The sequence below is a fragment of the Myxocyprinus asiaticus genome, chromosome 14 (assembly GCF_019703515.2).
Source record: "Myxocyprinus asiaticus isolate MX2 ecotype Aquarium Trade chromosome 14, UBuf_Myxa_2, whole genome shotgun sequence".
NCBI classification, from domain to species: domain Eukaryota; kingdom Metazoa; phylum Chordata; class Actinopteri; order Cypriniformes; family Catostomidae; genus Myxocyprinus; species Myxocyprinus asiaticus.
Window position 1 is genome coordinate 15,238,948 of NC_059357.1, and position 16,429 is coordinate 15,255,376.

The 16,429-nt window shown below is 34.7% G+C and overlaps 1 protein-coding gene across 1 annotated transcript in view; it reads left to right on the forward strand.

Moving 5' to 3' along the window:
- The first annotated feature begins 3,103 nt into the window (after positions 1–3,103).
- Positions 3,104–16,429, forward strand: part of LOC127452240 (potassium voltage-gated channel subfamily H member 4-like) — a 33,096-nt gene continuing 19,770 nt past the window's right edge. Inside the window, exons 1-4 of the mRNA XM_051717591.1 lie at positions 3,104–3,873; positions 12,582–12,815; positions 14,534–14,665; positions 14,790–14,914. Coding sequence (XP_051573551.1) covers positions 3,798–3,873; positions 12,582–12,815; positions 14,534–14,665; positions 14,790–14,914 — 567 coding nt within the window. The 5' untranslated portion in view covers positions 3,104–3,797. The remainder of the gene's footprint in view (positions 3,874–12,581; positions 12,816–14,533; positions 14,666–14,789; positions 14,915–16,429) is intronic.

The window sequence follows — 16,429 nt, forward strand, 5'->3', positions numbered from 1 at the left end:
AGTGGACGCCTATGAAAAACGATGACAGTGTCGCGTTTTAAAACCACAATTACCTGCCTCAGTAGGTTTTGTGAGATTTCCACCAGAAAAATATCCGTTCTCTCATTAATAAAAGGACACGACTAAATGTTAATAATGGGCATTCAGAGGCAGGGCAGAAGCTTAATATTGTTTTAGAAAAACGAGTTTTGTGTAGTATATTTTGTGGTCAGCAGATGGCAGGCGATGTAAATATTGTAAAATAACATTAACTTAACAATAAAGTTTCGAAACAAGTTCTTTGAGTCGGGATATTTATAAAAACATAGACAACAGTCAAAAGGGGCGTAGCATTCATTATAAAATATGGGGGGACCGGGTCTTTTTACCCCAGTGAATATTTCTCAGAGTAGGGTTTTTTTCTTCACAAGCGATTTAATATTTCCACCTTTTTTACCTGGAAAAAAGATTATTTATCACTCTCATTAGACTTTTAATAAAATAACCTTATAGTGGGGCACATTGTCACACTGTGGTGGTTCCCAACCCTGTTCCTGCAGGTCCCCCAACACTACACATTTTGGATATCTCCCTAATCAAACACAACTGATTCAACTCATTAGCTCATTAGTAGAGACTCTATGACCTGAATTGGGTGTGTCAGATAAGGGAGATATACAAAATGCGCAGTGTTGGGCAGGGGCACTTTAAGGTACATCTGGCCCATGGGCTCACTGGTCCGCAGAGGCCCCGTTCCAGTTGTTTGAAGGGTGGGGGGACTGTGCATTGAACAAGCACTACATGGATGCCTTTAATGGTTGCGCACTGTCACCATGTCAACAACGCTGAAAGCGTTTAAACGCGCTCCTCCCGTGAACATGGATAGGGGCCCCATGGGAGTTGTAGGCCCCTGGGCTTCAACCCATATAAACCCGTGCTTTAAGGCGCCCCTGGTGTTGGGGGGCCTCCAGGAACAAGGTAGGGAACCACTGCTGTATAGGAATCACAAAGGTAACCTGCTGTTTAGAATACTGATTTGAGAAGAATATCTGAAGTAAACCAAAAACAGAATATTACATAACCCATTGTTGGGTGTAATCCAATTACAAAGTAATTAGTTACTGTAATCTAATTACTTTTGAGTCCAAACGTAGTGTAATGCATTACATTTTAAATTATTGTAATCAGATTACAGTTACTGACTTTCAAATAATTTAATTACTTTTAAGTACATTATAGGGTTATGCTTATTTATAATATATTATTTATTTAGAACAGATTAATTATGGCCCCCTAACGAGTTATTGTGAAGGAGAAATGTGAGGTGTTGAGTGTAACAATGAACAAAAAACAAATGTAGTCATTATTTTGAATTTAATGAGTGGAAAAGTGTTTTAACAAGTAACTTAAAAGTAATTAGTAATGTGTTTACTTTTCCAATAAAGTAATAATAAAGTAATCTGATTACAATTTTAGAATAAATAATTAGTCATTTTTAGTGGATTACTATTTTAAAGTAACTTACCCAATATTGTACATGACATAGCTGTATTTAAAATGAATTATTGGCTATGTAATGGCAAAATTTAGTTAAACATTTATGAAACTCAATTAATGAAACAGCAGAAATGGACAGGGTAGCAAGATAAAAATGGTAACACTTTAAAGTAAGGTTCAGTTTGTTAACATTAGTAACCATTGTGGTCACACTTTATATTAGGTGGCCTTAACTACTTTGTACTAACATTAAATACATACAAGACTGTTCTGCAAAATTCCCACATTTGCTGCTACTGAGGTTGAGGTATTTGTAGGTTTAGGAGTAAATGTGGGGTTAGGGTTAGGATTAGGGGTTAGAGTTAGGTTTTGGGGTAAGAGTTGTGTTAGGGTTAGGGGTAAAGTTAACAGTGTAACTACAAATGTAATTAAATGCAAGTAATTTAAATGTAATTACAAGGCAACAACATGTATGTATGTATGTATATAATAAGTTCATTGTATCAAATGGTTAAGTACATAGAAGTTAAGGCCCCTAATATAAAGTAGGTCCACAATTGTTTATGTTAGTTCATAATGCATTAACTAATGTTGATAATTTTTTTTAATTATGTTGTATATGTTGAAATTAGCATTAACCAATATAAGTGCTGGAAAAAGATCTGTTCATTGTAACTTCATGTTAACTAATATAATGAACTAATATTAACGAATACAACCTTGTAAATAGATACTAGAAATATAAACCCATTGTTTTTGCCAATAGAAATTGTAATTAAGAATTTTATGAATTTACCACATCCAAAACAAGTGACAGCTTGCACCATCCTGACAGGCTTTTGGGAAAATGATTAGAGTTTTTCAAAGAGCCATGCCTTAATGCCTCCTCCACCACTGCCTTTGAAAACAACACATTTTCAAATTGTTCCTACGCCCCTGTCAGTAAGCATTGATGCAGAGCCGTATCCTTTCAAATTTTACCTTTATAGAAATTCCAATGTGTGTACAGTGCGAGCTGTGCAGGAGTGAGAGGTTGCCTTTGTCTGGTAATATATGTAAATGTCTGCTCAGCACAGATGGCTGGTCTGCTCTCCCTTTCACACCATCTCTCCCTCTCTCTCTCCTAATTCTTGTGATTCTGGTAATGTCTCTGTTCCTTTAAACCCAGTTCAGCCTTAAAGTCTCTTTATTTGTGGTTTTTCACAGTACTGCTCCCATTTCAGCCTCTATAACTGTCTCTCAGGGTCACAAGAGAGATCAGCTTGTGCTACATTGATTTGGTTATACAGTATGCACAAGAGTTTTTCTACAGGCTTGATTATTATCACATAAACAAATATACTGAACAGTTGCATCCACCAGCCACAATCAGGGCTTCACTGTAAGAGTAAATACTAATTATGGAAGGATTGGGACTGATTATGCTCTTTTTAACCAGAATACAATACAAAGTTATAGATAGATAGATAGACAGATAAATAGATAGATAGATAGATAGATAGATAGATAGATAATTTGCTCTTTTAAATTTTTAATTGTTACTCTGCTGTGCTTCTAGGTTTAGATAGAGAGAGTGAGAGAGGCATATAAAGAAAGAGAGAGCATGCAAAGGGAACAGAGAGAAAGAGGGAGGGACAAAGGAGTGAAGTGATTGCACTGAGTGGAGAGGAGATGTAGTAGAGATTGTGCACCTGCCTCAGAGAGAGGACACAAGAGATGAAAAGGAAGAGAAGGATGAAAAGCATCATTTGACCACATATAAGAACAACCCAAGAACAAACTAATAGGAATTGAAAAGGAAAGAGTGAAGTGTGGAAAATATATAAGAAGATTGAGAGGAGGTATTGAAGAGAAAGGGATGGAACACAAACAACAAAGGAAAGAGATGAAGCCTGTTTATTAAGTGAATTGCTGTTGAGAGATATAGGGCAGAAAAATCCAGTTCTTTCACTGAAGGATGTGCAGAACGGCTGTACCAGCGCCTGCATTCAGGGCAGGGTGAGATCACGAAGTGAAAGGCTTTAGAAAGTGAACACAATATCACAACCAATTATTAATGCAGAGGTCTTTACAGTGGAGATATGGAAGATTAAAGTAAATTGTGTGGATGGTGACTGCTCTACTACTCCTTCAGAAGGCACTCTGCTGAACTGATACAGTCCTTAACAAGCAGTGATTATCACCTCATCTAAACCAGCAACTGACACAGTTCGAACCTCAAACAGAATCACCTCACCTCTCTCTCTTGCTCTCCATTTTGTCTCTTGTTCTCTCTTTTCTATATTTTTTTGTATGTGATGGATTTCTGAGGATCATTCATCATGCCGGTGATGAAAGGGCTCCTGGCCCCTCAGAACACCTTTCTTGACACCATTGCCAAGTGTTTTGATGGCACACGTGAGTATTTTCTCTTTCTTGAATTTCAGTCTAAAATTTCACCCTCAGATCGCTCTGAAACTCTCTGGTTACTGTAGATGAGATGGCTTGTTCTGCAGCTTCTTAAAGTGAAAAATATACTATTTACAGCTCTGTATGTGCATAAGAGAAAGTGAGAGGAAATCAGGACAACTGTACATCAATCTATCTATCTATCTATCTATCTATCTATCTATCTATCTATCTATCTAAGTATAACCATTTTCAGACCATTATTATGTTTATTAAATGTTCTGTTCTAACAATACATGCTGCTACTTAACCATCAGTTCCACTTCATGAAGCAACTACTCTAGATTGATCCAGAGATGTTGATTTAGACTAAATGGGTGGTCGTCTTGTTGATTTTGTGTCAGTAGGTCAGATTAAGGATGTAGAGGTGTTTATATCATCTTGAGAAATTGAACATCTTTGAATATCTATCTTTAAATCTGCCTACATTCAAAAAATTATTTTTGATGCTTACTCAATTAAAATGAACTAAAGCAACACAATTCTAGAACTAGATTTCACTGTGTTCAATCCATTTAAATTTGTAAAATGGAAGTTTACTTACTCCATTTGAGTTGGAACTACATGAATACTTTTGTGGTGTTAATGTAGCATTGATGAACCTGTGCAGTGGATTTCCATTTCCATTCCCCATCGATAGGGAGAGTAAATGTTAAAATGAAGTGCTGTTTTATGTGTTTTTGTGCAAGATGAATATAAAGGGGGATACTTGTTTGTGTTTAATGTTTTGTTATGTTGAGACTTAGAAGAGTTTCTGTTATGTTGGAGTTTTGGGGGTTACCATTATGGTGAAGAGTGGAGCTTGAGCTAATGATTAGGACAGGTAAATATCAAACATGAAATTACTCGCTTCCAACCAGCATGCATTTATTGTGCTAACATTCACTTTCACTAGTTAGTACATAAAGAAATAAAAGAGATCTACTTATTTGAGTTACACTGACAAGTCCAATTTTGTTGGGTTTACCCAACTCAACTATGTGCTTTCTACACAATGTGTTTGTGTTTGAGAGTATTTGAACATTCTGGGACATTCTGGAACTAGTCGAGACCTTTTGCTGTCTGCATAAATCATGGTTGGGCTGTTGCTTTGAGTGTTTGTTTGTGTGTGTATATTTATGTACAATTTAGAGCAGAGCTACTTGTAAAAACCCTGAAGTGTTGTTCAGCAAGAACAGTGCTCAGTGTTCAGCAGTGTGGGAAATTTACTTTACAATTCTGTGAAAACAAAAAATGGAGGGCAGTAGATGATGGGATTGTTTTGTATAAGTGGTCCTCTCTCTCCCTCCCTCTTTACCTCCATTATATCTGTTGAGAGAACTCAAAGAGGACTAAAACCGTAAAAGTGGGGGTGACTAAACTGTGTGTATGTGATAGTGTGTGCTGAAGTGTTCATCCTGTGATTTGTGCTCTATCTGTTCTGAGCTAACAGGTTCAATGGTGTTAGTCAGAGTTATAGGCAAGAAGAGACTGATCCATCAGTACAGGATATTGGATTAGTCAGGTGATAGTTTTATCATTTACACAGAATGTTAGCCTTAGTCACCATTCACTTTTATTGTATAGCAAAAAATGAAAGGAAAGTCAATGGTGACTGAGGCTAACATTCTGCCTTTTGTGTTTCACAGAAAAAAAGGAACATCACAATGGGTTTGGAGCAACATGAGGGTTGTTGATGACAGAATTAAAATGTTTTGGGTGAACTATCCCTTTAACTTGAGGCACAGTTTTACTTTCTAGCAGACAGTCACTAAGCACCATGCACTAACAAGTGCTCACACCCTTCCAGTCAGCCCGGATATCGTATATCACGTTAAAGCATTTGGTGTCAGTATACTGCTTAGTTAGACTGTGAGGAGTCTCTAAATGAGCTCTCTGGAGAGCTTGCCAGAAAGAGAGCATCCAAAAGGTGGCGCTATGTCACGAAAAAAGTTTTACACTTTCAATTCTCCAAATACATAAGTCACGTGGTATCGTTTGAAAGTAGAATCTGAACTTTTCAGAGATAACCATCACTTCTGCATTTATGTTACATAATATAACAAAATAAGGCCTGAAACATTTGTGTCGTAAATCATCGCCATAAAAGTCTTATCAGTATATTCCATGTATATTTTGTTGTTGACATCAACTTTGCTTCCAATCAAACTCTACGGTATTTTGAAGCAAATTCATCTATCCCTTGGTAAAACTGCCAATAATACTAATATTTGGCCAAGTGACTGTTCCATGTCCATATATAAATCACAATTCTGCTGTTGTTTATGCATTTAGAAAATTGTCTCAATCGCTTTGGCTTATTTATTTGTTTGCTAATCTTTTTGCTAATTTTTTTGCTAATTTTTTTGAAAGAGTCTTAACATTTTCTAATCTGTAAATGCAATTGTCACAACTGTTTTATGGGACATCACAACTCAATTGCATGTCTACAAAATGTAATAACTCACCCAAAACATTTAAATCATGCTTCAAAACCTAGTTATTGTGTCAGTAAATTGGCCAATGCCACCAAAATGAAAAGTTTTTTTGTCACCGTGTGAGCCATAATGGTCAAAATGTTAAGATGTTTTTTCACCATGGCAGACAACCTGGAAATATTTGTTATATACAAAAATCTTTTTTGTTCTACATTTTTGTTGACACTGACTGCTTACTGTCCTATACAAGAATGTCAGTTTTTTCTAGCTGAATGCTATTGTGTGTCACAATAGCTTTTTAGATACTGATTTCAACAGTAGGTAAAAGTTTACTGGGAAAAGTCAATACTTTACAATACTGTAGTACACAGAAAAAGGATATGCACATTTGTATGTATACAGTAAATGTATTTATGTAGCAATGTGTTACATGTAAACAGAAAATTCACATTTGCATGTCCATTTTTACACATTTCTTACATGTAAAGTCTTATATTGTGAACAAAAAATTGCCACAAAATGACATCCATGCAAAAAAAGAAAAAAAAACACCGCAACAAGGAAAAAACCTGAGGTAGTTCTGTAAAAAACAATAAATTGTTCCTCCTCACAGTATGTAACACTACAAGTTCCCATCTTCTTGGTGGACATCCTTTCGCTCTTGTTGGTCTGGCCAGAGATTTAGCAGACATCACAGTCATTCTGTGTCATAGATATTTATGGAATATACATGTATGTCTGACAGATTTTGATAATTTAACAGATCATTTTGCATGTGATGGCTCACACAATGAAAGAATGTTTAGAAGTTGTGAAGAGTATGACAGTTTCACTGAGAATCAACTCATCAGTTTTGATCAGCAAGCCATGTGCATTTTGTTATTGTGCAAATTGTAGACAATTGTACTTACTCTTTTTCACATATGTGCCAAAACACGTGCAATTTGCTTAAATTAATAAAAACTCAACTCTAGTGTGAACAAGAAACTAACTGAACTAACCCTTCAATAATTGTAAACATTGTTTGGCCAAAATGGTTCATGGTGTGCCTACAGAGGTTCTATGGAACGTGGAAGAGAAAATGTCTCACCGTGTAAAAGCTCTTTAACAAAAGCAAAGTCCATAATTCACTCCACAGCTAATCAGACCAATCATATGAATCCCTGCCTCTGCCATTTTCCGGGGACAAATTTTCACATCTTGAAATGTCATGCTGACAATGTGCTCTGTCACTTTCAAGAACACGGTCAGTATGTGCATGTGTTACTGAGAGACATGACGATAAATAAGTGTATGTCTCAGTTTCATCATCTCTCTCTCAATCAATCAACAGCATTTGTAGCATAATACCGATTAACAAAAATGACTTGTTCCTCCTTTTCTTAAAAAAAAAAAAGTGAGGCACTTACAATGGAAGTGAATGGGGGCCAATATTTTATTTATTTTTTATGCTAAAATACTCACTGTTTCAAAAGTTTAGCCAGAAGACATGAACAATATGCGTGTTAACATGATTTTAGTGTAATAAAATCACTTACTAACCTTTTCTGTGTAAAGTTATATCCAATTTTACAACTTCGTTGTCATGACGATGTAATGTCAACAAAACCTAAAATCCTAAAATGACTGTAAAAATGACAATTTAAACTACTTTACAGCTCAAATTATTCATTATTCAATGGAGTCTTGGGGGTCTGTGAAGAAGATATAGAGTATACAGTAAAACAGAATTTTTAAAACCATTTTCGTTACATTTCTTTCTATTTTAATGAACATTTACTAATGATCTGGTAAGCAAAGTGTAATGATGTTAGTTCATGATTTTAATGAAAGTTATTACAAAGTTTTACACTGAAAACATGACTAGTAAGATTTACTTAATTTTTATTTTGCAAGTTTTTCACATGGTTTTTCGAAGTAAACTTGAATAGTATAAAATTAAGTAAAATCTACTTAACTTCATGACATAATACTGATTACAGTGAGTGAGCAAATTAACATTTCAGTTAATACAGCAACTTTTACTTACAAATCTGATGTATATGGTACTTAATTAAACTTAATAAATAAATAAAAAACATTTTATATAAAAATATAACATTTTAAACTTTCCTTGTAAACATGTCTAATCATATAGTCTATTAAACAACATCACTGTGCATTACGGGCAATAGCAACAAGATACAGAGTTGCGCACGCAGAACTCAACACTTGGTGCACAAAACAAGATGACGGTAACAATCAACAGATAATATTTTTTGATCATGAACAGTTAATTTAGAAAATGTTTCACAAAAGTTCCCAAATGTGACAACAAAATCAGCATTAAAAATGGCGTAAATAAACTACAAACAGTGAATCATGCAAGCTCATTAATTATTCGAGCCCGGTGCATGCTGGGAACACCAGCTTCGTTAAGTAAAAAAGTAAAGCGTATTTTATTTACCAGTAAAAATAACTCAAATTAGCAAATAAATATGATAAGGTTTTCTACTTTAGGATTGATACATGATGACACATTGTAAAGATGCAAAAACAATCATAAAAAACAATCATAAATAATATTTACTTATAAGGTAGAGCATTAATTTTACATGCTTGAATTGAGTACAAATGTAGAAATCACTTAATATTTTCAAGTTCAGGCTTAAACTAACTTATTTAATGTAGAAGGTACTTAATCTTTTCTGCTATATTTACTTAACAACATAATAATTTATTTACATTTTCTGGGGTATACTAAGAAAATCTAGCTTTTTTCCAGACCAACATGCCAAATTAACGTGTGGTCATGTTGCTCCAAACAAGTTCCATATCACAAATGACTTTGTAAGTCAGTGGGCATGTTTTCAATCACCATAAAATGCATGAAGGCATGCTTGACTTCATGGTGAGTGTCACATTTTCAAAAAGAGAAGATTTCAAGAATTTTGTGGTTTATTGCATTCCATCCCATAGAAAATGCAAATAAATTTTTTTTTCTAGTTCTCAAAAGGTACTGTATGGATGAATGTACAGTATGTTTGCCACATTTTCACATAGCCTTGAGACCTCTTCAAGAGTCACCTAATCTTATATATTTACAGTAAGTATATGTACAGTGGCGGTATTACCTCGGTTTGAACTTAATTCTGTTTTTGTGTTGCATCTCCACTTGTTAGCAGCTTTCACTTGGCACTTAAGCCCTTAAACAAGCATCAAATGGCAGTTTCAGTATTGTATATTCCTATTTTGGTACTTGCCAGTAATGTGATTTGTGTAGTGTACTGTTAGTCACTTTCAATTAAAGTGCCTGCATAGAGAAAAAATGTAAGTGTAAATGTCACACCAAGTATTCTGAAAAGCCAATTTCTTAGTGCGTGCGGTATTTTCCCTCAGATTCCATTAATATGAACCTCTGTTTTCATAGTTCCTAATAAAAACAAACTGTAGTCACAGTTTCCTGGTAACCTCAGCAACTGAAATAAGCACATCGGCATATGTTGTTTTTTATTTTTTTATTATTATTATTTTTTTTAATGCATTTCCATAGCAACTGGATACCAAGAACATCTTGTCTTAATACCGCAGTGCATAATGATTGTTTTCATAGCTGTCAGTTATACAGTATCATCTCAGTCCTGGAAAGCTGAAACTATCAAAACAGTAGACTTTTATTTACAGTAACAGTGAGTATTTGAATGCAATAAATGGGAAAGCCTGTATGCAAAGAAACAGTTCATATCTTTACCAAACTAGTTTTAGTAGCTTTATTTCAACTCTCTCACTGTATTCAAAATAAATATGAATAGAGTGGCACATAATGATAGTTTACATAGCTTTCAGTTACACAGTATCATCTCACAATCTTGGAAAGCTGGAAGTGCTAAAACTTTTTTTTACATTAACAGTGAGTATTTGAATGCAATGAATGGGAAAGCCTGTATGCAAACAAACAGTTTGTGCACATCTTTTCTACTAAACTAGGTTTAGTAGCTTTATTTTTTTAACTGTCTTGCTGCATTCAAAATAAATATGAATACAGTGGCAAGTTCAGTTGTTGTGTTAATAGTTTTGTGTTTGATTTTTCTGTCTTCAGTTTAAAACCTGTTGCACTTCTTGACAACTGGGTTCCACAAACACCATCAATACCATGAAATAAATAACGTTACTGTATGTACATCCACTTATAGTGCTTCTAAATCCAATATTTGTTTACTAAATTTCAATTTAGTAAACTGTGAGAGCTGCTAAAGAACAAAAATATACCCTATAAAATGATTAAAACAAATTCTGAGCAAATCTCATGCACGAGTTGAATCCTGAATAGTTTTTGTCTGATGTCTGAATAGTGAGTGCTACAACTGGTTCTGTCCAGTATTTAAAAACACAAATTTCTGTTTAATGTTGACTTCATGTCCGAATTTGGCTTTTTTTGGGCTTGATCTAACTCTACAGGATCATATTATGGCATGCTTTTGTTTTGACTTCAAGAGAAGTTAACACGCAGCATTCTTTCTAGCTTATCTGATAACATAGAGAGATTTCAACCTGTGATAATCGTAAACACTAAAAATGGGCAGACAAGAGCAAAGACTAACTGGCAGCCTTGCCAACAATTTTGTATGTCAACTGTAACAGAATAATTTTACATCAATTAGATTATTATATCAACTAATATTATGAACAGATGAGGCAAAATCCTCTCAAGTACATTATATGTACTGTAAGTGTCTACCTTGGGTAAAATGAAATCTGATCTACTTAAATAGTATTATTTGCTTATTTGGAAACATGAATTGCTTCATTCTCTTGTACACTCATTCACTTATTTGTTTATTATGTCACAATGCATTCATTTTGGCAGTTGTTCTGTGAACTGAGGTTGATGAGGTCAGTGAATCAAGAGTAATTTAAGCATTATTTAGACTATTCTACACCAGTGATGTGTACTGATTCTTACACAAACAAGGGAAAATGGGGGTGGAGTGAAGAATTCAACAGATGGATGGCGGAAATATATTCTGATGTGATATATGTGAATACAGTACAACTGCTAGAACAGCCTCAAGTGCCTTATTGCTATTAGACTGGACTGGGTACATTTTTCCAAGTAGTTAAAATTTTTAGTGTAGTTTTTGTATAGCCTATATTGTGGGCTTTAAAATTGGAGCCAGTAGACTGGTATAGAAAAAGGGGGCTGCCAACTTCGGGTTCAAAATAAGTAAAGATTAAAGGGATAGAAAATTCTCTCATCATTTACTCACCCTCATGCCATCCCAGATGTGTATGACTTTCATTCTTCTGCTGAACACAAACTAATGAATGGTGACCAGAACATTCAAGATCCAAAAATCACATGAAGGAAGCACAAGTTATCCATACGACTCCAGTGGTTTAATATACTGTATAATCACTTTGAGTGAGAAAAAGATCAATATTTAAGTCCTTTTTTACTATAAATCTCCACTTTCAAATTCACTTTCACAATATGAAAGAATGTGAAATTTGAGATTGATAGTAAATATTGATCTGTTTTTTTTTACCCACATCTATCATATTGCTTCTGAAGATTTAACCACTAGAGATACATGGATCACTTTTATGCTGCCTTTATGTGATTTTTGTTGCTTGAAAGGCATGGTTACCATTCACCTGCATGGTATGAATCTACAAAGCTGAGATATTTTTCAAAAAAATCTTTGTTTGTGTTCTGCAGAAGAAAGAAAGTCATACATATCTGGGATGACATAAGGGTGAGTTAATAATGAGAGAATTTTCATTTTTGGGTGAACTATACCTTTAATATATTTAGGAGTGAGAGCCAGAGGCCACTATAATGGGCATTTATTATATATATATATATATATATATATATATATATATATATATATATATATATATATACACAAACACCCATAATCAGTTCTTATATAATTGACACCCCTGCAAAACCTGAAATTAATAGAAAAGTTGCTATAGAAACAGTACACAGTTTCCTTAGTTTATCAAGCAGTGATCTAAAGCATTAGAAGTAAAACCAGAAACCTAGAATTAGTGTGCTATATGAGTCTTAAAGAAAGAGAGAGTGAGAGAAAGTCAGAGAGATACAGATTACTGTACTGTAACATCCATCGTTCCACATAATGATGATAAACGTCCTAAATTTATTTTTGTTCATTTATGAACAGTGAGTGACTTTTTATACCTCTTCCTTTTTCCAATTGTTTTCCTTTATGTGTCTCTATTTTTTGTCTATAGACAGTAATTTCCTGCTGGGAAACGCTCAGGGGAGTCGGGGGTACCCAATTGTGTACTGTTCAGATGGTTTCTGTGAGCTCACTGGATTTGCACGCACCGAGGTAATGAAGAAGACATGCACATGTCACTTCCTGCACGGCCAGGAAACAAGTGAGAGAGTCACTCAGCAGGTGGAGAAAACCTTGAAAGGACAGAGAGAGTTCCAGGCAGAGGTCCGCTATTACAGGAAAAACGGTAACGACAATTTATAGGAATAGTTCTCCCAAGAGGAAAACTCTGTGATTATTTACTCACTCTCATGTCATTCCAAAACCATACAAACCCCATGCTGTTGTTTTTTCAGAGTGACTATTTGCACTCAGGTGTAAATAACACCTGTCACACAGCGCTGCTATTTGCACCCCAATAGTCTAGTGGAAACAGAAAGACAAACTACACTGAGAGTGTCACTTCAGTGGCGTGGGGCGTAACGGCAGCGTGACTGTGCCTTTTCAACATGGTTCGATTCCGCGTTTGTCACAATCTTTTTCCCATTCCGTGTCCTGTCACCTCTCTTAATATTTTTTTTAATACTTATAATAAGACATAAAAATTAATATAAAGGTAGTTTTACTATAGTTATGTTGTAGTAACCATGTTTTTTGGTGGAAACCATAGATTTGATGCAAATAACAATGGTGTTACTACAGTAATATGGTGTTTATACAGTAACCATGCTTAATTTTGTGGTTACTATGATTTTACTACAAAATACCATGGTGATACTATAGTTACTGTAGTAAAACCATGGTTCATTTTTGTAAAGGAAGGCTAAGGTTAGGTTTAGGGGTTGGTGTAGTGTCTATGGGACTCTAAATAAACACAACAAACATGCTGCAGTGATGCCACTATATTGTTAGTATTTAATTAGGGGTGCAAATAGTATTTGCCATTATTTGTACCAGGGTTGGGGTGAAAATAATATTTGCCATTATTTTTCACTGGGGTGTAAATAGCATCTACCTTCATGTGCACCAGGGTGCAAATATCATCTGCCTTATTTTTTTCCATGGAATTGTTTTATAAATCATCATTCATTTCTTGCTATACAACAACAGTTCACCAGGTACTGCCAAGCTCTAAAAAGGAGAAATAAACACCAGAAAAGCACCATTAAAATATTATTTAAGTTGTCCGTATGACTCTTGCACCATGTTTCAAGTATTTTGAAGGCACACGATAGAATTGTGTGAGGAACGGACAAAATTCATTATTTTTCATCATGTTTCGTTACTTCACACACAAGAACCAAAGCCTTTTTGTGTCCATGATGTTGACGTACCATTTTGTAATCTAAACACAGGCAGATTATCAATTACGAGTGCATAATGACTGAAATTGAAATCTGTTCCTCATACAAAGCTATTGTGTGGCTTCAGAAGACTTGAAAATTAGACCACTTTTATTTTTTATTTTTTCACACACACACACACACACACACACACACACACACACACACACACACACACACACACACACATATATATATATATATATATATATATATATATATATATATATATATATATATATATATTATTATTATTATTATTATTTATTTTATTTTTTTTGTCAGTCCCTGGTCACTATGTTCTGTCATTGTATGGAAAGAGATGCTTTGTACTTTAAAAAAAAATAAAAGCATTCAGGTTTGGAGCAATATGATTGAGAGTACTGGTACTGTAATCAATGACAGAGGTTTGAGTTTGGTTACATTGTGTCCAATATATTTCAAAGCATTGCTGTGAATAAATCATCTTGTGGAAATAGATTTCTAAAATTGACAAACAAAAATGTATCCTTTGTACTTAACACACCTGGCCTTGTACTAGGAGGTTACTCAGTGACCTCTTAATTAAAGAGTGGGCTGATTTAGTACAAAGGCATTAATGGTTTACCTTCTTTAACCCCAGGTACCCCATTCTGGTGTCTGCTGGACATTGTGCCCATTAAAAATGAGAAAGGAGAAGTGGTTTTATTTCTCTTATCCTTCAAAAATATCACTGAATCATATGGAAAATCACATTCCAGATCCACAACAGAAGGTAACTCACTGGCAGTGAGCTAAAAAAGGAACACTTATTTTAATTCAAATGATATAGATAATCTGTAATTTTACCACTTTTTATGTGCTGTGTTTATAAGATAAATGCTGTACTGTTTTGACAGAGGATGGTACCGAAAACAGGAAGTCTGGTCGAACCCATTTGAGTCAAGCTCGTGAGCGTGGCCGTAGCATTCTGTACCACCTGACCTGTCAGTTCACCAATAGGAGCAAAAGGAAGCTGCCAAATGTAAGTAGATATGAAAACGCAGTCATTCTCACTCAGATGCTGTAAGCTTTGTGTAGTTTTTTGCATGTAAATCGGAATCAGATTTCACGTTTATTGGCCAAATAAGTCGCATTTACAAGGAATCTGGTTTCCAGTTGCAAGAAATTTGCATAGTATTTCAGTAGCTTCACATCTGCACACATTGCCACACTGCAAAAAATGATTTTCTTGTTATTTCTTAGTTTTGTCTTGTTTTCCAGGAAAATATCTAAACATCCTTAAAACAAGATAAATGCACTTGTTGGTAAATTGTTTTTCTTGTTGAAAGCATAAACCTCGAACCTCTAATTCAGATTTTCTCTGAAAGCAAGTCATAAAGGAATATTCCGGCTTCAATACAAGTTAAGCTTAATCGACAGCATTTGTGGCATAATAATGATTACCACAATAAATAATTGTGACTTGCCCCTCCTTTTCTTTAAAAAAAAGCACAATTCTGGGTTCCAGTGAGGCACTTATTAGGGAAGTGAATGGGGCCTATCTGTAAATGGTAAAATACTCATTGTTTCAAAGGTATAGCCACTAGACATAAACAATATGAGTGTTAACATGATTTTAGTGTGATAAAATCGCTTACTAACCTTTTCTGTTTTATACATCCCCAATACAACCCACCCAATGTTGAAGAGCAGAAAAGAAGAAGACGAAAAAAAGATTCAGAAAGTTAATTTTTCCAGTGTAGGATTTAAGGAAAGAATCTTGTTCTTCAAAGCAACACCATTATGTTCTGTATTGACTGTCCAGTCATTGACATTACAAATCTGTTGGCACTTTTAAAGAGTAAAGGTCCTCATGCATTCAACTAACAAGATGAAATAAAAAGTTGAATGCCTGCAATTGTGTTGATCTAGCAGAATTTATGATACTCATAGCTTTAAAAAAAAAAAAAATTCCAGACCCCAGTCCTTAGTGCAGGAATGTTTGGAAAAAGAACACATGGTTCCTTACTGAACAAATAAAATTCCTTGACTGTGATTACCTATTGGTTTTAAGAAGCTGGTTTCAATAAGAGTTCACATGTATCGATCTTCCACTTATGCAGAGATGACTCACAGTTGTGTGTGGACAATTTGAATTAAGCTGCAAAATTTTGCCCTCAAGAACTCAGTTTAACTCTAAGTATGCTCATGGAAGATAACAAGCTAGAGTCATAGACCTTAGTAAGTGTAGATGCCTCATTTTTAAGTGTTTTGCTGTGTTACATTATAAGGTGTGACTGCACCTTCTCAAAATGTCACAAGTTATTATTTTTTCTAATGTCCTTTCTGAATGCTAACAATGACAGTCAGTGAGCATTAATTTCGGCAGCAGTCGGGAAGCAATAGTAAGTTAGTTAAGCCTTTTGATTTGTATCAGGTGTCTTAAATGTTTTCAGGCCAAATGACTGGGCTCACATTTAGTTTGTCACTCACACAGACATGAAACACGACAAGAAGCACACACTTTGAACTGTTGTTTGGCATCACGGAATGTAAT